The sequence below is a fragment of the Mustela lutreola genome, chromosome X (assembly GCF_030435805.1).
Source record: "Mustela lutreola isolate mMusLut2 chromosome X, mMusLut2.pri, whole genome shotgun sequence".
Lineage (NCBI taxonomy): Eukaryota > Metazoa > Chordata > Mammalia > Carnivora > Mustelidae > Mustela > Mustela lutreola.
Genome location: NC_081308.1, coordinates 39,607,816 through 39,632,500, shown reverse-complemented (window position 1 = coordinate 39,632,500; position 24,685 = coordinate 39,607,816). Strand labels below are relative to the sequence as shown.

Genomic DNA, 24,685 nt, shown 5'->3' with positions numbered 1-24,685 from the left:
ATAGGAATAAAAATTTGGCTGATAACAAGATATTTAATATACTAAAGGCTGCATTTCATAATCTACTTAGAACCAGCAAGCGTGTCCCTAAAACTAGTTTCTAAAGCTAAAAATCTTAAATTAATGGTATGTTTCTATTTAAGAAACTTATCTAAAAAAAAAAATAGTGAAAAGTTGATACACATCAATAAGCATGCAAAGGAATGCAATTTGGTTTCAAATGACTAAGTAAGCAACTCAAAATTCATAAACAGTAGTAGTAATTAAAAGATAAAATCTCTAAGTTCTATGAAAACTTTCATAAAGTAAAGATACTATAATATTATAAGCATAGCAATACTTAGAATATTATCTAAGAAAATGTCTGGGTGGCTGAGTCAAAATTCATTTACCATCAAATATTTACTCAGAAGACAATTAAGTTACACTGATTATGGTATACAGAAAGTAAAAAACTAACCATTTTATTACATCATCTCTATCTGCAAATCAACTATTTTAGGCTATAGATTCCTTAGAATAGTTGCTTAACAGTCACCTGTAATTCATGTAATTTTACTTTTGTGTCTTAAGCAGTACCTCTGAAGAAACTCTTCACAAGTGGAACATAAATTAATATGGATCTCTATGGCTTTTTGTCACGAAAAGCTGAAAAGCAGATATACCATACAAGTCTATCGATGGTCTAGCTTTCATTACAACTTGAGAAAAATATTTGAACAGGAAGTACTAAAAAAGCCTCTTTACTTATATTAATGCCAAACATAGAAGCTCCCCAGCTATCGTGATCATGTAGCAACCTCATCTGGGAAACTTCTGACCTAGAATCAGTTCGACATTTTTTGGACAACTTTCCCAAAGGCATTACCTAAATTATAAAGCTCCTGCGGACACTGGCGTGAGAGCCTGTGAAACAAAAGCTGCAGCTCTCTGCCACTTGGTATTCAGTCATGTACAGAGGCCTCATGGCCTGCAAACTGAAGATTCTTTCATTGGAATTATGAAGTAGTGTTAAGAGAGTATTTACTAAAAATGTAAGCAACTAAGCAAGCTAGAGAATTAGATATAATAACAAATAAAAGAATCATAAGTTACATAGCATAACCAAAGTTCTCATTTACTAGCTGCCCATTATACCTTAGCACTAGAGGCATTCTATCAAAAATCTCATGTTATTCTTTTAACAATCCTTTAATGTTAATGAACCGGAACCCCCCAAAATCTCATCCTCTCACCTACTCTAACAATTTTCTCCTCCTCCTGGGTTAATTTCTCCCTCTATACCTAATGCTGCCCAACAGCTTTTACCTCCCCACTTAAACTTTTTTCTGATTTCTCCCAACTTAAATTTAAAACAAAAAACAACTCTTAGGGGCACCTGGGTGGCTCAGTGGGTTAAAGCCTCTGCCTTCAGCTCAGGTCATGATCCCAGGGTCCTGGGATTGAGCCCTAAATCGGGCTCTCTGCTCAGAGGGGAGCCTGCTTCCTCCTCTTTCTCTGCCAGCCTCTCTGCCTACTTGTGATCTCTGTCTGTCAAATAAATAAATAAAAATCTTTAAAACAAAACAAAACAAAACAACTCTTAGTCCTACTTCCCTTCCAGCTATCACCTATTTCTCTTCTTCCTTTTTATGTCATGATTTGTGGGGATAGCACGCCTGGCACTGTGCAGTACACAGCTCACATGACTGAAGTATCTGTATTGGAACTGTCTACATTTATTGCTTTCAATTTCTTTTTCCATTTTACACTAAAGCCCATTACAGTTAGGCTTTTACCCCCACCAATCCACTGAAATTGTTCTCATCCAAATGTTTTCTGTAAAGTGTCACACAGAAAATATTTTAGGCTTTGTGAACCATATACTTTCTGTTATACTTTTTTTGTTTTTTTTTTTTTTAAAGAATGCTCTAAAACTTCAAAATCCATTCTTCATTTGTAGGCTGTAAAACAAAAACAGTAACAAAAGCAGGCATGGTCATGAGGTACATTTGGCTTGACGGTCAATTCCCAGTCCTTACCTTACAAGGCCAATGAGTACTATACGATTTATACTTTGATCATGATTTCCTCCTTCAAAGATTTTCTTCACTTGGCTTCCAGGGCATCACTTACATTCTCCTAGAGCTCCTACTACCTCACAGGTCACTCCTCTTCTAGCCTTCTTTGCTAGTTCTTCAATTTCCTAACTTACTACAGTGGAATGCCCCAAGGATCGGGGTCTTGAGTTCTTTCCTCCATCTACTGCTTCCTCTCCACACCCACTGTGAGCCCACCCAGACTTATTCACCGCTTGAGGTGGGTCCCCTTACCTCAGACTCCTCTCTTTCACACCCCACTCTATAAGCTAATCCCATCAGTTCTACCTTCCAAATGAACCCAAAAGCTGACCATTTCTACTGCTGCCATTCTGGGTCTAGCCACCACCATCTCGTAACCTGGTTTACAGCAATAATCTCCAAATCAAGTCACATCATTTCTACCTTTGCCTCCTTTAATCTATCCACAGAGTACCAAAGAGGATCTGGTTAAAAACTAAGATCATGTTACTCCTCCACTCAAAACCCCCTACAGTTTCCCATGTAACACATAATAAAATCCAATACCCTTATAATGGCCTTCAAGGTTGAAAATGATGCAGATAGCCTTTTCCAGCTGGGCCACATTTACCTCCCTTCTTACCCTTAGCTGGCCCGGCTCAGCCATGCTTACCACCTTGATTTGCCTCAAAAAATCCAAAACACACTCCTACCTTAGGGCCTACTGCTCCCAGCTGCTCCCCGGGCTTGGAACACTCTTATCGCAAATACCTTTAAGGCTCTCTTCTTTTAACTCTTTCAGGTCTTTATTCAAATGTCACCTTCCAGTGAAGCCTTCTCTGACTTTCCTATTTATAATTGTGAATCCTCTACTACTACTGATCTCTAGCACTCCCCAGCTCCCTTTTCTAATACACTTTTCCAGAGAACTAATCATAGCATTACCTAATGTTCTATATATAATGGTTGTTTATTTTTTGTTTGTTTTGTTTTGTTTTTTACCTGCATGAATTAAGACACTTTTGTGTGTTTGCGGATTTACCTCTGGAACCTCAAACAAGACATGGACACAGTAGGTGTTCAACATTTAAGGATAAATAAAACCACTAATCATTCTAGAAGAGACAGTCCCACCAACAGTAGTACTTTAAGAATAAACTTATTAGTCTTAGAAAAAGAACTTATCTTGGTTTGACCAATATAAGGCTAACCAGCAGTAAGTCCAATATTTCTACAGCAGACTAATAAAAGTACAAATAATTTGGCAATGTGTATTGGCAACATTTTTCTAGATGCTTACTCTCTGACACTTCAGTTCCACTTTGAAACATCTTTTCCATGGAAATAATCCAAAACATAGGAAAAATTATGTGCATAAATATTTAGAAGTAAAAACTTAGAAATTATGTTGAACAGTGAACTGAATTAAAATATGGCACATATTCTTGACAGAAATAATGTTCATGAAATCCATTATTCTGTTTTGAAAACTTCAGTGGCTCCACTTTGCCTTCAAGACAAATTAGGCAACTTTTTCTACCTTCCTCAATCTGATATTTTGTCCTTCCCTCTTCAAAATCTATACTCTAGGCATACTTTACCACCTCTCTACCTTCCCAAATTCTCCAATTTCTGGAGACTCTTAACATCTTAGTTTATGTGCTCTCCCCTAGGTACTCTGGCAGCACTTTTCACCAAAGTCATGTTTCATAGTAATTTCTGGTAACTGCTTCTTTAATGAACTTTTTCACTTACACCACACTAAATAGCTAAAACTTAGCATAAGCACCTGATCTTAAGCAGACAATACATGTAGAAATGAACTGAGTAATGTTACATAAATGTTTATGCCACTATAAATTAACAGGAAGTTTTGGAGGACTGTATGATCTATTTTCTTTTTTGGAGGGGGGGGGGGGAAGTTCCAAGATTGTGCATGTGTGGGGAGAAATCTCATAATGGAAAAGAAAGTATACTTGTGTGTGTATGTATGTGTGTGTCTATAGGGAGTCAAAATGTAGATAATAATAACATTACAGTACTATAAAATGTTTATAAAAACAGTTTCTCAAACTTTTTTTTTCCTCTCAAAATGCATAAATCAAATAAAGACAACTACTATGTGAGGAGCCAACAAAGCAGCTAGTCCTTCTATTACCTGAGTGGAGTTAGATAGTTGGTTTTTCCACGGCTCCTCTGCGCTGCTGGTCAGGTTTGTGCGGTTATGAGGTAGAGTGACTGCGTTTCGCTGCAGGTAAGGCACGTTTCCATTACTTCCACTTCCTGTTATGTGATTATTGCCTATCAAAATAGTGTCTGTACTCCCCAGCGTTCTTGATGTGCTACAGGGAACATGGCCTGTAGAAAAGGGTCCATTGGCCAAAGGCTGCCCAGGGCAGGCAGGGCGGACTCCAGGCTGAGAGACGTTAGGCACTCTGGTCAGAGCAAGCTGTGGCTGCTGGCCAGAGACTGAGTTTGTAGGCAGTGATGAGTCAGCTGTTGGCCCATTAGGAATTCCAGTAGATCGTACCTGTGCAACTCCTGTTTGTCTCATCTGTCAAAAAGCAAATGAAAAATAAATGCTGCTTATGTGGCCCATAAAGTTGAGAATCAGAATATGAAGGTATGTACCAGGTAATCTCTGATCTTATCCTAATGTTTAATTTCTCTAGGTTGAAAAATACACACTTTTAAAAATAAAAAATTTTGTTCTTATTTTGATTAGCTCCCTTAGAAAAAAAGCAATCTGTTTTGAGAAACATCCTTTCAGTAATGATAAAAGAAAGCAGCTGATAATTATGGAAACTGGAATTTACAGGTCTTTTCCCTATGCAAACAAACAAGGAATCTCAAATCTTCATTCTGTTTTATTTATATGTCAGATCCTCCAAACTAAACAAGTCCTGAAGAACCTCACTTCAGTTTAGGATAGCTTGTTAAGTAATAAATAATATAAATAAACCCTTAGAACACAGGCAAAATAGCATGTAAATAAGTAAGACAATACCATGTCTTGTGCTCAAAATGAAATTTACAGTTGTTTTTACCTAAATATCTCCGTCCACTATTAATATTTTAGGAAGCAAGACTACTAACTTGCACCAAAAACTGGCAGAAAGAAGTGGGCATGAACATGCTCTAAAAGGATGTTTTAGTAAAGAAAAATACTCAAAATGCTAACAAATTTTAGGGGGAAAAAACGCTATACACACTTGGTGTTGCTGCATTAAGACAAACTGACTTTCCAGCTGTTCCAGCATCAGTTTCTGTGCTGGATTTAAGTTATTTCTATTTGCACGGAGCTGTTCCAAGTGCTAGGAAGAAGAAGAAAGGAGAATACAGTCAAAGGCATATCTAAGAAATCAGCTCAAGCTCACTATTCTATGCAACCTTGTCCTAAAACAACTAGACCAACTCAGAGCCACTATCTAGTCAAAGATACAGATTCCCAATCAACAGTAATCAACCCCCAGATGAAGCCCTTTAAGTTTAAGAAAGTAAGAAGTAAACATTCACCTAAAGAGGTTTACTATAACGGGGTATTTGAGACAAATGGGCATAAAATTTTACTTGTCAATACAGTATTTTTCGGTATTCAAACAGAAAGTTCTTTAAGCTTACAAATGCATCATGTCAGGTATACTCAAAGCAGCACTATTCGGAATAGGAAAAGTTTGAAGACAGCCTGACTATCCAAAACAAGTGCTCTGCTTAAATAAAGGTGTGACATCTACATAAATATGCCACAGTCATAAGAGAATAAAGAAGCTCTTGTACACACTGACACGGAAAGGTCTGCAAAAATACATTGTTAACAATATATATTACATTGTACCATTTGTGTAAAAAAGGAGAAAAATAGTAAGGTATGAAAGGAGGAGGATGCGTATTTGCTTGTACATGCATGCCGTATCTGAGGAAAGACGGGTCAATAACAGAGACTGGCTGTTAAAAGGAGAACTAAGTGGGCAGGAGCAGGAACGGGAAAGAGAATTTACTCTACATAGACTATAATCATACTGATGCAGTTTGAACCCTGTGAATATACTGCCTGTTTAAAAATAAAACTAAAAATAAATGAAAAATCAAGACTAAATGATCCCAGTACTCTGATAAAAGTAGGTTCATTTTGCTTATGTGTATATTAATTGAATTTACTGCCACTCAACTTTAAGAATACTTAAAAATTTAAAGTTCACTACTTCTACTCTTTTTGAAGAGGAAACACAATCTGTCAGAAGCACATCTCACACACCTGTAATTTCTGTGGCGTCAAACACCATGAGTGAGCTTGTTGCTGTACTGGAGGCTGTGACACTGCATGGCCACCACTCCAATTGTCGGGAGTGCTCTGAGGAAAATTGATAAAAAAAAAAAAAAAAAAAAAATTAAAGAACATTTGGTTAAATCCATGGAGTTAACAACAATGACTAATGAAGGCCAAATGACTATGAACTGGAATATTACATATAAAAAAAGTTACAACATTAATTTCTTTTAAAAATAATTGTACATGCATAATAAATTTGGGAAATCATAAATTAAAACAAAAATATTGATTCTTTAATAAGCCACCCAAAAAGGCCCACCCCTAAACTATGGCCCAAATGGCTAACCTAAACACCACACTGTCCACTAGATCCAACAATAAATTTATCTCAATGTCAGTAGAAAGTGATGATGAGAAGTGTGTTGAGATCTTAACGGCAGGGAGATGAATAAAATGATTTGATGAATGCAAATTTATCCCTACTTTCTATATTTAATCGGATGCTAAGAATTTGGGATGGAAAACTCAAACCTTTCACTCTTTGATGTCCACAGATTTAAAATAAAGGACAGGAGACAGTCAAACTGCACAAGTTCAGGGCAGTTGGGAGTTTCCTTTTTGAATGGGATTTTCTATTTCTCTAAAACATATACCTTTGTTGGACTAGATGTTCTTTTCCTCTTGGCAGGACTGGACAGGTCATCTACTTGGCTAGAAGGAATCATGTGTAGTGGCAAGGATTGCTGTGAAATTGGTGTTTGACTGAGGCCTACTACAGGTTCAGTATTTGGATGATGAGGTTTACATGCCTAAGAATCACAGAAGGAAGACAAAAATAGGGTTCTATATATTCTTAGTTCATTCCTTCAAATTATAAAACTATACAAACTGCATACTTTTCAAAGCTGTGTGGACATCGCTGATTGCAATTATTGAAAATCAAAATCAAATGAATCATCAATGGAGGAATGTGTACCTTCCTTTGAAAAACTGCTTTAAAAATTAAACCACTGCAGCATTATTTTAAGAAATCTTCAAAATCATGAAAATGCACAAAGGTTCTAAATTGGCACCCCAAAATTTTTTCCCATATCAGAGGGAGTTTTATTTTGATATAGATTCCCTTCACAATTACAGCAAAAGGCTTTTCATTAATAAAAGCCTCCTGTACTTAGTAAAATACGCTTGACCACTATAGATTGAAAAGAACCCTTAAAGCTGGGCACCTGCAGAACATAACCCAACTTCTCACCTGCTGTGCTGTGTTCATGGCACCCTGCCTGGAGGTAAGCTCTGCGGGGATTGGTAGGCTCCACGCCTCCTCAATACTAGGAAGTAATTTAGTTTTATTCTGTAGACTACCTTGTGGAAGGTTACACAACTGAGCCTAGGAAAAATTATGTAAAAAGCAAATTTAACACAAGCCTACTTGAGTAAGAGCAAGTCCACTAAATCTTCCTAAATGCTATAACTAATTGTTTTTAAAAGAAAATAGATTCTTAATTTGGGGTTTCAGAAAGATACTAAGTATAAAGAGGGTAACCGGAATATAAACCTTTGTGAAAATTAAAACAAAGCTGAGCTCTGTTTTCAGAGTTCTCATAGCTGTCTTCTCATGAAACTCCAAGCAAGAGTGAAAGACAGTGTTTGTGTTCTTTGCTCTAAAATGCTATGACAACTTAAAAATGTAGACAGCACATAGAAAAAAATTATGTAAATTAATATGCATCAACAGTAAATGTGCAAAAGAGCATCTTTTAAATACTGCATATCTTACTTAAAATGAAAAGTTTAAAATAATATTACAAGCTATGGTATGTTTACAAAATATGGAAACAAATTATAGACATCAAAACACAACTAGACAAACTTTCCAACCACCCGCCTCCTGCCTGAGTGTCATAGGGAAACATATGCTTTAAAAAACTGCTATTTAAAAGTTTTACCTGTAAATACTTAATTCGTGCTGCAAGTGCAGAGGTATTACTACAACTTTTGCTTCTGGTTGCATTTAAGTAGCATTTAATGGCATCCTGAGGCTGGTTGCAGGATTCGTAGAGTGTGCCTAGGTCCATCCAGGCTGCAGCATGGCCATGGTCCAATTGTACAGCACAAATATAAGCCTGTAAAGCATCCATAGGCTGATTTTGCTGCTGATATAGCACGCTAGAATGAGGAAGAAAAAAAAAAAATAGGTCAACTAAGAAAACTACTTAACTTCTCACATGGTATTAACTACCAAGTACATTACATGTGATGTAACTGCTGTATATCAAGTATAATACCATTATTTTTATATAATGTCTTACCCTATTGAACACCATGTATCTGCACTTGCTTCTGATTTATCAATAGACTGCCTGTAAGATATAAAGGCATCCTGAACTTTCCCAATACTTGAATAGCACCTGAGAAGGGAGGGGGGAAAAAATCCAGACAATTCCATTAATACTGATAAATTAATTTTCTGAAAAATGGACTACACATATCAAAGCAAATAAAAAAATCCTAACAAGCTAACATATTTCTGTGAATGTGTGTGTATATATAAAATTATAATGTAAGTTATAATTAACCACTCAATAAACTATACTATAGTTGATCTGGTAAGTGCTAAAGCATGCTGCATTAATGAATATTAAAATAATTAAAGGCCATATTACTTCAATATCATATAGAGTTAAAAGCACACATGTGCATACACATGCATGGGCCATTACACTTGAACAGCCTGATCTATTTATATAGCTTACATTCATTAAAAATACAGAGTTAAAAACCAAGAAAACCATTCTATGTTGGTAAGACTTGCCAAATCAGATTTCAGTTCTCCTTTCCTAAATAATAACCATGAGGTCAACCACTCTGCAATTCATAAAAAATACAAATATTAAGATGCAGGTAAAAATCAAGCTAACTATCAAAAACAGTAATAATAAAGTGAGTACAATATTTCATGTCACACAAGGGAAGCAGGGATGATTAAAGTTTCAAAGACCTGTCATTTTTTTAATGCAGATGTACTGGATGAATACAGAGCAGCAGCTGAAACTATAAATACAGAAATTATCTTCTTAGTGCTTTGCACTAAGGAAAAAAGAAAAAAATAAAACTCAGTCTCTGCCTTTAAGGAGCTTACAATTTAGTTGAGGATTAAAGACACATCACAAATGTCATGATGCCGTTATCACATGGCTGACATAGACAAGAACTGGTCTGAGAATTTAGGGTAGAAGACACCACAATATATACTACAGGATTTAGGAAAAGCAAGGGAAGGATAATACTAAGGAATGTGAATATGCATAGATGCATATAAGTTTAGATCACTGATTATTCATTATCAGCCAGTATATGGCAATTTGGCCATGAAAATAAGACTGAATAATAACATGTACTTATGTACATAAATTTTCCATTACACTAATTAATATTTTTATTGAAACCAACTTATTTTGAAATATAACTGGCCAGGTAAACAGTAAAAAATTCTTAAGTGTTTTTATGTGCCCAAATAGCATATTTAGATCCTCATGATTATTCTCTGGAATTTTACTGATTCATGTAAACCAAAAGTCTCAGGAACCACTGATTCAGACAGAGAAGATGAGAGAAGGAATTTCAAAATGTTGTTTGAAGAGTATGAGCAAAACCCAATATAGAGAAGACAGCACAGATACAAAGAGTAGAGAATTGTAAATCCAGCCTGAGGATAACCTGAAATTTTTGGTTCTTCTAACAAGAGAAATGGCACCATGAAAGTACTTCACAGAAATATTAATCTGCTAATAATTGTAGGGATAAACTGAAAGGAAAATAAATTATGGACAGTAAAAAAGAAGGCAGCTATACTCACTGACTTGGAGCAGGCCAAAACTAGGATAAAAGTAAAGAACATGGCATGAAAGAAAAAGAAGGGAGAAACAGTAAACCAAAAAGACAGGTAAAGACTTTGTGACCAACTGATTAGATATCCGTGGGGAGGAGGGTAATAACTTAGATTTAAGCTTGAGCAAAGAGAGTTTTTAAAAATAAATAAAAGGTGACCTCACTGGCAAAACTAAAAGGAGAGGAGATGATTTGGAAAAGAATATGATGAATGAGGTTTGAAATATGCTTACTTTGATGTGAGGTTGAGAACACTAAAATGGATAATGTTAGGTAAAAAATAGATGTGGTCCTGAAATTTAATACCTTGAAATACAGAGATCTAGGTTTGAACTTTATCCACATAAAAGACAGGGTGTAAGAACACAGGATACCTGTGAAAATAAGCCTAAGGAATCACTAATTTTGCGGATTGGGCACTACTAAGAAATGTCAGTGACTGAAACAGAGAAGGCAGTGTCTCCTTTACTAAGGGAGAATTCAGGAGAAGTCATTAACAATGCCAAATAGGGACAGATACCATGAAGGAAGGAAATGCTTAACAAACAGTAGAAAACACATTCTGTTTGTTGTTCTTAAATCAAAGCCAAATCTCAGATTTATAGACAAATTTACCTCACCACTGGCAGGAATAAGCAGTAATTCCCCAAACCAATGTTTTCACATTCCATTCCTACAAAGTGAAAGTAGGAAACCAATGTGCCCAAATGCAGATGTCCTAGTCCAACCACCAACCAATTTTCCTCTAATAAAATTTAACTAAGTTCCCCTGAAGACAGCCTTGTATCTCTGAAAAAGCAGCAAGTGAACCTAGGATCTAGTTCCTGTTCTGACTTAGTTACCTGTGTGGCTATGACCTTGGACAGAACATTTTACTTCTCTGAACTCACTTTCTATATCTATAAAATGGAAGGGTTTACAGAGTGAAGCAGGTGACCTCCCTGGTTCCCTCCTAGCTCTAACATTCTATAGTTCTGTGGTAACAATGTTAGTGATTAGTACTAGTATAAGAGCATTACCACATTATCCTTGCATTATGATACAGACATGCCAAATGACATCAACACACACCTGAAGGCAAAGGTAAGTATGAAAAGCCTCAGAAATACTAAGGTCATCAAATCCCAAAGTTATCTGACACTTGAGGTCGTCATTCAGAGCTTTAATAACTTTTTAAAAATTAATTAATTAATTAATTTGATACAGAAAGAGAAAAAGAGAGAGAGAGATCACATGTAGGCAGAGAGAGAGCAGGGGAAGCAGGTTCCTTGCAGAGCAGAGAGCCCAATGTGGGGCTTGATCCCAGGACCCTGAGATCATGACCTGAGCTGAAGGCAGAGGCTTAACCCAGTGAGCCACCCAGGCACCCCAAGAGCATTTAATAACTTTTAAAATATATACTATTTATAAAAATTTTCTCACAACAAGAAGGATTAGAAGCAACACACCAGTAGGCAGTGAAATGAGGTTAAAAAAAAAGTAAACATCAATGAAAAAAGTCTAAACAACTGTTGAATTATATTATTATGATAAAAAATCATTAACATCTAACATGATAATCTTGAACTCCAAAACAAATTAAACTGAGATAAGTATCCTTTATTTGAGAAATCATAAAGCATGCCGCGTATCTGGAAAATTTTATCTGAAAAGATTCAAATAAAAGCATCTCAATGGCTTAAAATATGAAGTCAGTTACTAAAATTAAAAAACAAAAAAACAAAAAAAACACCCTCCCGTGGAATACTGTTCAATGAGCTGAAAATTACAGCAGTACTAAAATAGTAATTTTAGATATTTAAAAGCCTAGAATTTTTTAAAAGCATACTAAAAAGACAACAACACTACTGTATTGTATTCAACTACTAATCTTTAGGTCAAAAGGAAAATAATCTCTGGTACACATGCCTTTTAACCTATATTAAAATAAATTTGCATGTATAAATGTTAACACTAGAGGCCATGACCAGGCAGCCCCTACTTCCCAGTACTGAATCTCCTTTCCAGTCTCTGTATGAAGCCTCCCACTGCACAACACTAACACTAGCAATGGTACCAACTCCAAATGCAAATGGTGTTCAGTCAGTTCATTTATTCCATTTATTGTATAGCCACTTTGCTAGGTGAGAATATACAAAGATGCTAAGATCCAGCTTCTGCTCCCAAATATCTTCAGTGAGAGAGAAAGACAAAATTTGGACTCTCAAGCTTTACTAGTGAGCAACCCAAATTAGATGATTTTATAGGCCTGGGAAGGCATTAGAACAATTCTGCTAAAAATTCTGCCAACTCTTACTGTACATTATTAGTGACTTATCAAATATTTTTTTAAAAAACTTAATATTACTCCATCTCATAGAAATATACTTTTCTAAATTTAAAGGAAAAATGAAACCATACAGAATGCTAAAACTTAACATGATTATATGGAAAATTCAAAGAGCTAAATTAAAACAAAATGGGATAATTTCAAAAGAAATCACAAAATTGAAACCTTTAGGGTGAGTAGGTACCTAACAGATAATCTATAACCAGGGTTTCTTAACCTCGTCACTACTGACATTTTGGGTGAGGTAAATTTTTTGTTCTAGAGGGCTGTCCCACTAGATGTCTGTAGCATTCCCCATAACCGTGATAACCAAGTATCTCCACACATTATAAATTTCCCTCTATGGGACAAAATAGTCCCCTATGAAAACCAACGATCTAACATAATCCTCTTCTTTAATAAGTTAAAAGAAAATTGAAGCATCAAAAAGTTTAACTGTACCATCCATGATTCCTCATATAGTAGCCTAACCAAGACTTGAATCCAAGTCTCTCAACATCTAGTACACTGATCTTTCCACCATACCACAAAAGCTAAAACCAGTTAGGAACCAAAATACAATCTAATAATGGCCCCAAAATATAAATCTATCAGATACATATTCAAAAGGTATATTTCAAATAATCAGTAATTTTGGCATTTAAAGTATAGAGAAAAGGTTGTAGACGTATAGAAAACTATTTTCATTATATGTCACTTCTCCTTTCCAACAAAACCGCTAATAATATATCCACTTTCTCACTGTGGGATGTCAAGCAGAACTGATTTGAGACCTACATTAATCAAATTATGTCCATTCTAATCTATATATCACTATCTAAAATTATAAATAGGAAGGTCCCATTGGCTACTGGTAGTCACCAGAAGAATAAGAAATTAATTCTGTTCTGTTTGACACATTAAAAAAAAATTACTAGAATTCAAAAGAAAGTGTACTTAAATACTAGAATGAAGAACTATTATCTAATAAGACTTTTTAAAAACCAACAATAATTCAAGACAAATGAAAATCTAACAAGGAAAATAAGAAATGTCCCAGCAGACCAGATTATACTGTGAGAAAACTATCACATTCTGAAGTTTTCTTTAACTTCCAGAAATCTTTGTGATAATATATTTAAAAAGGATAACACACTGACCAGGTTATAAATGTAAACAAACCTTTTAGCTCATAATTCAAATCTCTTAGCTGGAATAAACAAAAGCAAAACTCAAGTATAGTCTCACCTTCCGAGGAAATACCAGGACTGGCCAGAATTAGGATCTGCTTCCAAGGACTTTTGGAGATATTGAATAGCATAGCTTTCCTTAGTGGCTTTATCTCCCAGAAGATCCACAGTGTGATGCATCCAACCTATAGCAAATGATTAAAAAGTATTTATCTAAATGACTTAATTGATCTTCAATTTTTTAAGAATACCAAGCAGAAAACATGTAAGTAAAAATACTCTTTTTTCAGTCAATTTATTCATTTAGTTTGGCATACACATTCCCCAAAACTTAGAACTGCTAATTCTGATCATAAGGAAGTCTGTTTCTCACAGGAAGATATAGTCAAACCTATAAAGAACTTTATCCCAAGAAACTGAAACGATATTAAGCACTGATTTAACACTTAGTAGATTCAACTACAGTTCCTCTTTTCTACTTTTGGTATTTGAAAAAATCCAAGTTATGAAACAGAATATAAAGATGTTCGATCTTATTCAGTGCTCTATGTAAAACTTTATGTACATTTTAAGACTCTCCAAAACAGTCTATTAACCCAATATTTATTTCAAAAACAGTAAATATGATACTACTCAATCTCAGAGTACAACATACACATATAACCCTACCTCACTGGCACTGGCCACATATGTTCACAACTTATCTAAAATAAGAACTATAAAGCATTCAACAATTAAAAAACAAAACAAAACAAAACCCAAGGCTAAGAAAAGTGTATTCAAATGGTGTAAATAAAAATGGTATAAAATGTGTACCACAAATGTTTAATAAATAAGTTTAAATAGTGCATAATCTCAAATTATACGGAGAATCTCAAAAAACTGAATACACAGAAGCAGATAGTAGGATGGTGGTTACCAGGAATGGGGAGGTAGGGGAAATGGGGAGATACTGGTCTAAGGGTACGAAATTGCAGTTATGTAGGATGAATAAGTCTAGAGAGTAATGTATAGCAGAATGACTATAGTTAATAATACTATAATATATATATAGGAGATTTGCTAAGAGAATAGGTTTTGGGTGTTCCCACAACACAAAATCAAATGGTAACCATGTGAGGAAATGAATCTCTTGATTAATTTGCCAAAACTATTCATTTTACTATGTATACGTGTATCATGTTGTACACCTTAAATATGCACAATTTTTATAGTATGGAAGAGGGAAGAGGGAAAGAAAAGGAAAGGGCTATGTAAGCAATCAAAAGATTGGATCATGGAATACTGACTGTATTCTAAAACCTTTGAGATACACAGGAATAATTTGGTTTAATTTGCTGGGGAAATCATACTTCAGTTGTAGATCAATTCAAGTGCATGAAATCAGCTCTATTCTTCATGTATAGTCTGTATTACATATAACAAATAAGGACCCTTATTTTCTGACCTTTATTACAGTTGCTGTGCTCCAAAAGGTATTTCAAGGAGAACTATGTTTTATGGAAATACATGTCAATCACACGTTTACGTTTGCTCATCTGTTCTTTGTTATCCCCTATTACTATTAAGAATGGAACCTAGAGAAAGAAGCTCTGAAAGGAGCTGCTTAAGCAGTAATGACAAGCAAGCAGAAGGACTGATGTGTAGGCATAAGTTAGACTTAATTAGGAGAAGTGTTTTTTCCTTTCAAAAGCATGAAGTTTATTATACTTACACTCTGAAATATAGTAAGCCAACGCTAAAGAGGACAGGTGATTCAAACATAATCCAAAACTATTTCAATTTATTTCCTAAATTTAAAATGTGTATGCATTTTTGCTATTGACATTTTCTTCACTGCATCTAAAATGCATAAAAACTTATAGAGTGGATTAAAAAAAAGTTCATATTCAAATATTAGCTGAATGAGTAAGCAGCCTTATGCCAAAGGCATTACTTTGTTCTTTTTACTTAAGAACACAAAAAACTTCTTTACTAGTAAGCTTGTTTTAAATTTTTTTAAAGATTTCATTTATTTATTTGAGAGAGAGCCAGCACGCATGCAAATGGAGGGGGGACAGAGAGGGATAAACTTGTTTTAATTTAAAGATACAAATTCACAATACTCAAACATGATCTGTAAGCTTACTAAAAAAATATTCAAGTAATTCCACAATTTTTGAAAGTATGGATAAATCAAGTAAAATTCTAACCAGAGATTAAATTAAAAACAAAACTAAAAATGAAAGTTTTATATTAAGGCAATGTGCTCAGTTTGTATAATTAATCATATGATATGTACCAATATCATGAAGATCAGTGATAAAATCTGGGCTTAAATGATTTTAAAACTATGTAAGAATAGTCACATTTATGAAAATATTCATATTACTACACATTGGTTAAAAATTAAGAATAAATTATTTGCCCAGACCAAAAACAAATAAACAAAAGCTGGGGGGAAAACCCAAATAACAAATACATAAAGGAAATATGACTCAATAACTATATAACAAAACTAATGTAGGGAACTCAATCACTATTGTCTTGGTCACAGTAACATATTACAACCAAATGGCTACATTTCTTCATCTTTAACAATAGACTAGAATACTACATGTGTACAAAAACACTATACTGTTAGATATTCCACAACTTTTAAATGAAATGTTTCAGTTAATCTTATTGACAGAGCTATGAAAGCAAGCTCACTAACCACCAAGTGACTTTAGTACTAAGCATATGTAGCACAAAGAAGTATTCAACTTCCTTCACCCACAGGTTAAGTACTAGAGAATAATTTCTGAGAATTTAAAAGGACTAGCTTCACTGAAGAACTGAAATGAGATGGACAATGCTTGGCAGAAGGTGGAAATATGCTCAGTTCAGATTAATTCTATCAACTCTGGGTAAAAGAAGGAAAAAGAATAGAATATAGGAGTCATATATTTGCCATCTCTGACACGTAAAAATCATAAAGAGAAAAACTGATAATACACTAAATGTACACTATTACATACCTAACTGTTGTAAGACAGTTGCCTTTACTTGTGCAGAAAGGTTTTCCGTCTGCAAAAGTTGTTCGTAAGCTTCCTTTGCAGAATGATACTTCCTCTAAAAAAAGCAGAAAAAAGATTTTTAAAGAAAAATAAAATTGGTATCTTTGAAGAATCAGCTCATATATTAGGATTTACTGCATAATATTTTAAAAAAAGATTTACTACATAATCCTGACAAAGTATTAAAAGATGCCCTAATTTTAAGAATGTGCTTCATCTCAATTGTTAAAATCATCAACTTATTTAATAACAAATAATTTCACCTTTATTTCATAACACTGATGAAGCGAGAGAAATATTCTACCTCCAAGTGCATAATCCGTTTACCTAGAAACACCAAGTTCCCAAGGAACTTAATAAAAAAGAGTATACACCAAAAATGCTTTAAAAAATCTAAATGCAAAAGTAGTTAAAACCTAAGTTTAAAGGATACTGGTATATATCCTAAGGAAAAAAATTATAATATGTATGATTTTAAAGATACCAAATTTCCCATACTTAGAGAGTAACAGCATTCACAATATTTAAAGGTTCCATAGGCAAATCTCTAAATGAAACCATTTACCCTCAGCCCCTTCCCACCAAAAGTACTAATGGGAAAGAAACCCATTATTGTTACAGCCATAAAGCTTAAGACTGTTTCTCCAAGAAAAAGGAGAAGGGGGGAAAAGGGGGTAAACTAACAAAAGAAAACCTCATAAATATTACCTTTAAAACATACTCAGCAGAAAAATGGATTGAGGTGGCTTTTATTCATTATCAGCAATACTCCACAGCTGCCTGGCAAACAAATTCTTCTCAACAAAACATAGGTATAGGGGCTCCTGGGTGGCTCCGCTAAGTGTCTGCCTTTGGCTCAGGTCATGACTGGGGATCCAGTCCCACACTGGCCTCCCTTGCTCAGCAGGAAGTCTGCTTCTCCCTCTCCCTGTAGCTCCCCCACAGCTGGCTTGTGCTCTCTCTCCCTCTCACTCACTCACTCTCCCAAATAAGTAAAATCTTTCTAAATAAAAACAACAACAACAACAACAAACAAAAACCATAGGCAGAAATACAAAACCAGCTGTAAGAGCCTCAGGCAAATCACTGAAACTATGACTCAACATCCATAAAACAGAGCTAATACCCAATCTTTCCATCTGGAGTTGTTCTAAGGATCAAATGAGGTAAGCAAACAGCTGGAGAAACAAGTAAGGTGCTACATGTATACAGTATGTCAACATAGAAAAGATCAGAAAGAACTAGCCAATGAGAGTAACAGAAGCTACTACTTAAACTTTTACTCATCAATTAAATTCGTTCTCCTAAATATTAATCTGATCCCAAAAAGTTGTTTAGGCAATTAATACAAGATAAGGAACAAGTTACCCAACTCAATTCCTTTGAGTGGTATGCTAAAACATACTTCCAAACACAAACAATAATAATAATAAAAAATATTTTAAAAACTGGTTGCATCACACCGAGAAACATCGAGTTAGACTTCTACCTCTTATCATATACAGGCAGTTCAGAACCATATGAGAAAAAAAAATGTAGGAGAGTATTTCTTTGAGATGGGAAAGAAGTTCTTTGGCATGGCCCAAACAATACAAATCCTAAGGAAAAATAAAGATCTGATTTGAAACACAAGGTGGAAAAATAGGCAATGAACACAAAAACCAACACATAAAGGTGAAAAACATGTGAACAAGCATGTAACTCCAGAAATCAGAAAATGTAAGTTTAAATGAAATACTATCACCCACTCATCAGATTGGCAAACATAAGTAAGTTGGGTAATCCAAGTCTTTTGGGGATGTGAGCAAAGGAAAACACTCATGCCCTGCTGGAAGGGGACTGATTCATGAAATTAGGTATGCAAACACACTACAATCCAGCAAGCTCACTCTTGGGACACACATACAAAAGAAACATTTCCACAGGTAATGCTCTAAATGGTACTGTTGATAGTATCAGGAACTGGAGTCAACCTAGGTCTATGTCACTAGGAGTGAAAACACAAAATACGATGGATGCTTACACTAGAACAATATGCAGGATTACATATGGCATACAAAAAGCAACATGAGTTTATCTTTAAAGGTGTTTTTAAGTTTTGCCTCTGGTAATGTTGGAGAAGCTGTTCCACAGGCAGTTTTCAGCTCTGGATAAAATAGAAGCCAACTATCAGAAAGCCCAGAGGGAAACCAGAAACATTAACCCTTAAGAAAAGGTTATGGTAGTGGATGAGTAACCCCCCTTTTACTAGGATTTTCACCTGAGAGCAGGACTTAACTGGTGCCTGGCTGGCTAGAACTCAAAAGAAATGAGGAATCTCACTAGTCTGAAGAATCACTTTGAAGCTATGACAAGAGATGGACGTGAGGGGAGAAATCCTAGGAAGGAGAGAATAAACGAAAGAGACTCCAAATTCTGTGGTTAAACTCTGCCTAATCTCTTACTGACTGCTGAACTATGCATGAACATGTCCAGCAGTCTAAAAGAACTAAACAGAGATTTCAGCCCCTGTCAGCTACAGGGGTGACCACATTTAGTGTGCCATGATCAAAATTAACTGGCTAATATAAAACAAAAACATCAATCTTCAGAAAAATAAAACAAAGTCACTCCAAAATGTATTATTCATGACAGCCCCAGGGTAAAATTACCAGATTTATAAAGAATCAGGAAGATTTTACGCACATTCAAAAGAAAAGGAAATTAATGAAAATCAACTATGAAATTAGATGATGAAATCTGTAAATAATTTTAAGGCAGCCACTTTAACAATTCATGGACAATAAGAAAAATATGATCATAATGAGTGAATGGGTAAGAAATTAAAGCATGGAAAGAAACAAAAATATTCTAAAAACTGAATAAAAAGTAAATATAAATAAAATTCTGGTAATCATAATAAAAATTTTTCTAAAAAATGGTTTCTAAAAACTGAAAAACATCCAAAATTCAAAAAAAATATCACTGGATAGAACAGAAACTGAAGAGCAGATTGGAGACTTAAAAATAAAAGCCATCCAAAGATAAATGAGGCAATAACAGTCTACCATACATGTAACCGGAATCCAAGAAGGGAAAAAGAATGGAGCAGAAAAGATATAATATAATGGCTAAGACCTTCCAGACTGATGAAAAATATCAAATCCCATGTCTAAAAGACTAAGAAAACCATAAGTAGTGTAAGTATAAAGAAAGAAACAGGGTGGCCCAGTGTGTTAAGCCTCTGCCCTCAGCTCAGGTCATGATCTCAGGGTCCTGGGATAGAGCCTCCCATAAGGCTCTCTGCTCAGCAGGGAGCCTGCTTCTCCCTCTCTCTCTGCCTGCCTGTCTGCCTACTTGTGATTTCTCTCTGTCAAATAAATAAAATTAAAAAAACGAAAAAAAGAAACAATCCCTGGGCAATTCATAGTCAAATTCTTAAAAACCAAATGGAAAAAGACCTTTGAAAAGCGCCAGAGAAAAACAACAAAATACAAAGGATACACAACAAGAATGACAGCCAAGTTAAATATAACGGACTAGACATTCCAAACTAAAAAGATGTCCAGAAAAGATTTAGAAAAGACCCAAAAATATACCATAAGAGATGCGCTTTACATATAAACACACAAGAAGGTTGAAATAAAAGGATGAAAACGATACCATGCAAACAACTAAGCATTAGAAAGCTGAAGTGACCAGATTCAGATCAGATTAAGCAGGCTTCAAGGCAAAGATTATTACCAGGGATAAAAAAAAATATTTCATAAAGAGCAACAGGACGTAAGAGTAACAATAAAAGAGCTTCAAAATACATGAAAAGACTGACAGAATTTAACACTGATACAACACTATTAACCTACATAATTTATTCCAATTTCACCAACTGTCCAAGAGATAATCCAAGATCCCATACTATGTTCAGGTTGCATGTCTCCTTATTCTCCTCCAATCTGGGACAGATCCTCTGTTTTTAATTTTCAGCACCTCGACACATAAAAAGTACTGGCTAGTTACTTTGAAGACTGTCCCTTGGAAATTAGTTAAGTACCACCTTGTGAGAGATAGTCATCTTTCTTCATTCATTGACTGAAATTCTCCATAAGTAAAAAAAAAAGTGTCCCCTTTCTTCCATTTATTTGCCATTTATATTCACAATTTGTACTATCATAATTCATTTATAAATGAATATAAATAAATTCAAATATAAATATGTAATATAAATTCATTTATATTCATTTTCTTAAAGCATTTATAATACAGAATTATTCATTTCAGTATGAGCTAAACATTTTATTCTATATCTTATATTTCATTATTATAATTGGTTTCTAAACTTGTAACAGAGTTGTTGATTAGAAACCCCATCCCCTCAAGCTGACTCAATGAGGTAATAATTTTGTTTGCTAAATTTCTACTTAGTACTTTTACACCAATATTTATTACTGATATTGGCCCATATATATTGCTTCCCTTTTGTACTATTTTTATCAGGTACACTTGCTTCAAATAGAGAAATGGGGAAAAACAATATTATGGTTCCTCAAAAAATTAAACATAGAATTATCATAAAATTCCAGTAATTTCACTTCTAGTTACACATCAAAAGGAATTATAAGCAGGGATTCAAACAGATATTTGCACACTCATGTTCAATAGCCAAAAGGTGGAAGCCACACAAGTGTCCACCAATAGATGAATGGATAAACAAAATGTAGTGTGTACATACAACAATGAAATATTATTAAGCCTTAAAGAAGAGTTAAGTTCTCAGGGCGCCTGGGTGGCTTAGTGGGTTAAAGCCTCTGCCTTCGGCTCAGGTCATGATCCCAGGGTCCTGGGATCGAGCCCCACATCCGGCTCTCTGCTCTGCGGGGAGCCTACTTCCTCCTCTCTCTCTCTGCCTACTTGTGATCTCTGTCAAATAAATAAATAAAATCTTAAAAAAAAAAAAGAGTTAAGTTCTCATACATGCTACAACATGTACAAACCTAAAGATAATATGCTAAATGAAATATGCCTGGCACAAAAAGACAATATGATTCCACTTACATGAGCTAGTTAAATTCACAGAAGCAGAATGTAGACTAGTTGATTGCGAGGGGCTGGATGGAAGGAGAAATGAGAACTTACTGTTTAATGGGTTCAGTCTGGGATGATGAAAAAACTCTGCAGATGAATGGTAGTGATGGTTCCACAATGTGAATGTACTTAATGATACAATGAACTTAAAAATGGCTAAAATGGTAAAATTTATGTCACATATATTTTACAATTTAAAGAAAGAAGATATGAAAGCACTGTGGTTTATAGTTAGTTTTTAGAATCAGGGATTTTGTTTCCTTTATATTTTTGAAATATGCTACAGAATCATCAAGTGCAGAAAGGACTCTATTACCAAACACAAATGTCTCTCAAGTAAGATTAAAAGCTGCTAGCAACTTCCCCCCTTTAATAAAGAGAAAGGAGAGAGAGAGAAGTTTTTCATTTCCATAGCTCTGGAACATGTATAAAGTATTAGAATTATTAGGTCTTTAAAGGCTTGGTAGAATTCCCCTGTAAAACCATCTGGCCACGGAGCTTTCTGTAGGGCATTACTTAATTTTCCCTATTTCTTTTATAGAAACTGACTTTTTATAATTTTCTAATGAGGTCAATTTTGCTAATCTGTATTTCCCTGGGAAGTAGTCCATGTCATTAAATTTTTAATTCATTTTCACAGAGGTCTGTTTAGTAGTCTCGTATTATAGCTCTAATTTCTTCTGTTTTCATGGTTACATTATTTTGTGTGCTTTCTCTTTTATTCCCTTGATCAAGTTACCCAGTAGATTATCTATTCTTAATTTTTTCAGAGAACTAAAGTTTTGACCTATTAATTAGGTCTACTGTTTGCTTTCCTTTTCACACTATTAACTTCTTTTAAAAAAAAAATTTTTCCTTACACTGATTTTTGTTTTAGTAACAGATTTCCTTGCATTGAATCATTCTTGACCCTACATATTCATGGCATACTTACTGCATCTTTAAATATCAACTGGAACTTCTCTTTCTTCAGAATTTTTGTGTTTCTATAATGCATGTAAGGGAAATCAATCTACAGTGTTTTGGTAATAAACTAAAGCTGGACAGTTAGAAGGGAAGGTTCAAAATGAAAATAATGATTCTTATAAACAGTGTTATTCATGACAATATTTTAACTATCCCTCAAGGGAAAAATAATTAAATTAGTTACAGTGCATTTATGCAAAGAGACGTAATACAGCTCTACATGCACTGATATGGAATGATTTCCAAAATATAATACTAACTTAATTTATGTAAGGTCAAGTGAGAACACACATAATTGGCTAATGTTTCAATAAAATTAAGAAAAATGAATATACATGCAAACACATAAATGGATTTGCTTATACATACATGGATTTCTCTGAAAAGATATGAAATGGGGAGGGGAAAGAAAAAGTCTGGGGAGGAGAATAGGCTGTTACAGAAAAGGAATGAGGAGGCTACTTCACTGTGTATTCTTTCAAGCACTTTCATTTTGGGTTATCTATTAAAAAATTAAGTAATGCTTTAATAAAAAAATTAAAAGAGAAAATTCTGTATCTTTCATCTTTAAAGGCTAATTAAGAATTCAGATGGCAAACTGTTCAAGTTATTTCATTAAATTCAAGGAAAAGGCCAATTACTACTACTACTACTACTACTACTACTACTATTACAAAAAAGTGGTTCTAGAGTCTCAGCTAATAAATGGGAGAGGTAAATTAAATAACTGAAAGAGGACTTCCCTCAAAGATGGCCGCAAAGTAGGAGGACTCTTGGCGCACCTCTTCCCATGAACAAATATGTAACTATCAAATCATCTTAAATGCCCCAGATATCAACCTGAAGACTGGCAGAAAAAAAACACAACTAAAGAGGTACAGACAAGGTAACACTGAAGGCAGAAAAATGTGAAGATGTGGTTTAAGGAAGAAACAGATAATGGCTGCTGCAGAGTGGGTACAGCTGTGGTCAGGAAGAAGGGTGAGAGAGTGAGAGGGGCACACGGGAAAGCATAAGGAAAAATTTCCCCAATGCCACTGGCTTGGAAAATGAGAGGAGCTGAATTTCATGGTATCTTGCAACTGAGGGGCTTAAACCCAGAGTTTAAAGTATCAGTGGGCTGCACTGGGCTGGGCTCTGGGAGAGTCCAGAGCTTATCGAGGCTGCTTTTGGAGAAAAGGTAGGCAAACAACCCAGAGACATAGAGCATGGAAACAATGATCTGAAGAGTGCCTGGCACACACAACAGGGAGATCTACTCTTCTCAGAGCATGCCCATGAGAGGCAGCATTCTGGGGAGAGACATCTCTGGAAACAAGGCTTCTGGCTGGCACCATTTCACTCCCCTACCACTCAGGAAAAGAGCAGAGCCACTACCAGCAGGAACCAATGCAATTCAGATATTGGCTGCCTAAATAACTTAACACTCAGCCCCACCCTGCCCCACCTCCATTCTGGTGGAACTGTCCCTTCTCAGTCAGCTTACCTCAGTCCTAGCACCATGGACGCCTCCCCCCAAAAGACCAAAACAAACCCCTCTCCACACCACAGGTCCCGACAAGAAAGTTCTGTAGGGTCTCAGTTCCAGTGGAGGTGATGACAGGTCTCATTTCACAAGCAAACTGGAGCACTAGTTAAAACTTGCCACATTCAGGCCAGGGACCAAAACTGCCCTGGACTGGCAAAAAGAATCTCTGCAGATAACTGGCCTGAAGGTTAGAGCAGCCAGAACGCAAGAGCACAGTGCCTATAGCACACACCAGACACACTCCCTGAAGCACGAAACTCTGGGGCACTACATGACCTCTCCTTCGTAAGGCCATTACTTTCAGGTGCAGGAGACATAACTGGCTTTTCTAATACAGAGAAGGCGGCATGGACTTAGACAAAATAAGACAGCAATTTATCCCAAATGAAAGAACAAG

The 24,685-nt window shown here is 35.2% G+C and overlaps 1 protein-coding gene across 14 annotated transcripts in view; it reads right to left on the bottom strand.

The window, feature by feature from the left end:
- Positions 1-24,685, bottom strand: part of KDM6A (lysine demethylase 6A) — a 204,005-nt gene that overhangs the window by 44,658 nt on the left and 134,662 nt on the right. For 4 of the 14 annotated variants that reach the window (XR_009350033.1, XM_059158348.1, XM_059158353.1 and 1 more), the window contains 9 exons: positions 16,695-16,788; positions 13,754-13,880; positions 8,619-8,717; positions 8,256-8,475; positions 7,562-7,696; positions 6,963-7,118; positions 6,295-6,390; positions 5,252-5,353; positions 4,198-4,593 (listed from right to left, as the gene is read on the bottom strand). Coding sequence is in view for 13 of the 14 variants with exons in the window: in XM_059158348.1 (XP_059014331.1) it covers positions 4,198-4,593; positions 5,252-5,353; positions 6,295-6,390; positions 6,963-7,118; positions 7,562-7,696; positions 8,256-8,475; positions 8,619-8,717; positions 13,754-13,880; positions 16,695-16,788 (1,425 nt within the window). In the remaining variant the exon portion in view is untranslated. The remainder of the gene's footprint in view (positions 1-4,197; positions 4,594-5,251; positions 5,354-6,294; positions 6,391-6,962; positions 7,119-7,561; positions 7,697-8,255; positions 8,476-8,618; positions 8,718-13,753; positions 13,881-16,694; positions 16,789-24,685) is intronic. The other 10 variants (XM_059158349.1, XM_059158350.1, XM_059158352.1 and 7 more) reach the window with 10 other exon arrangements.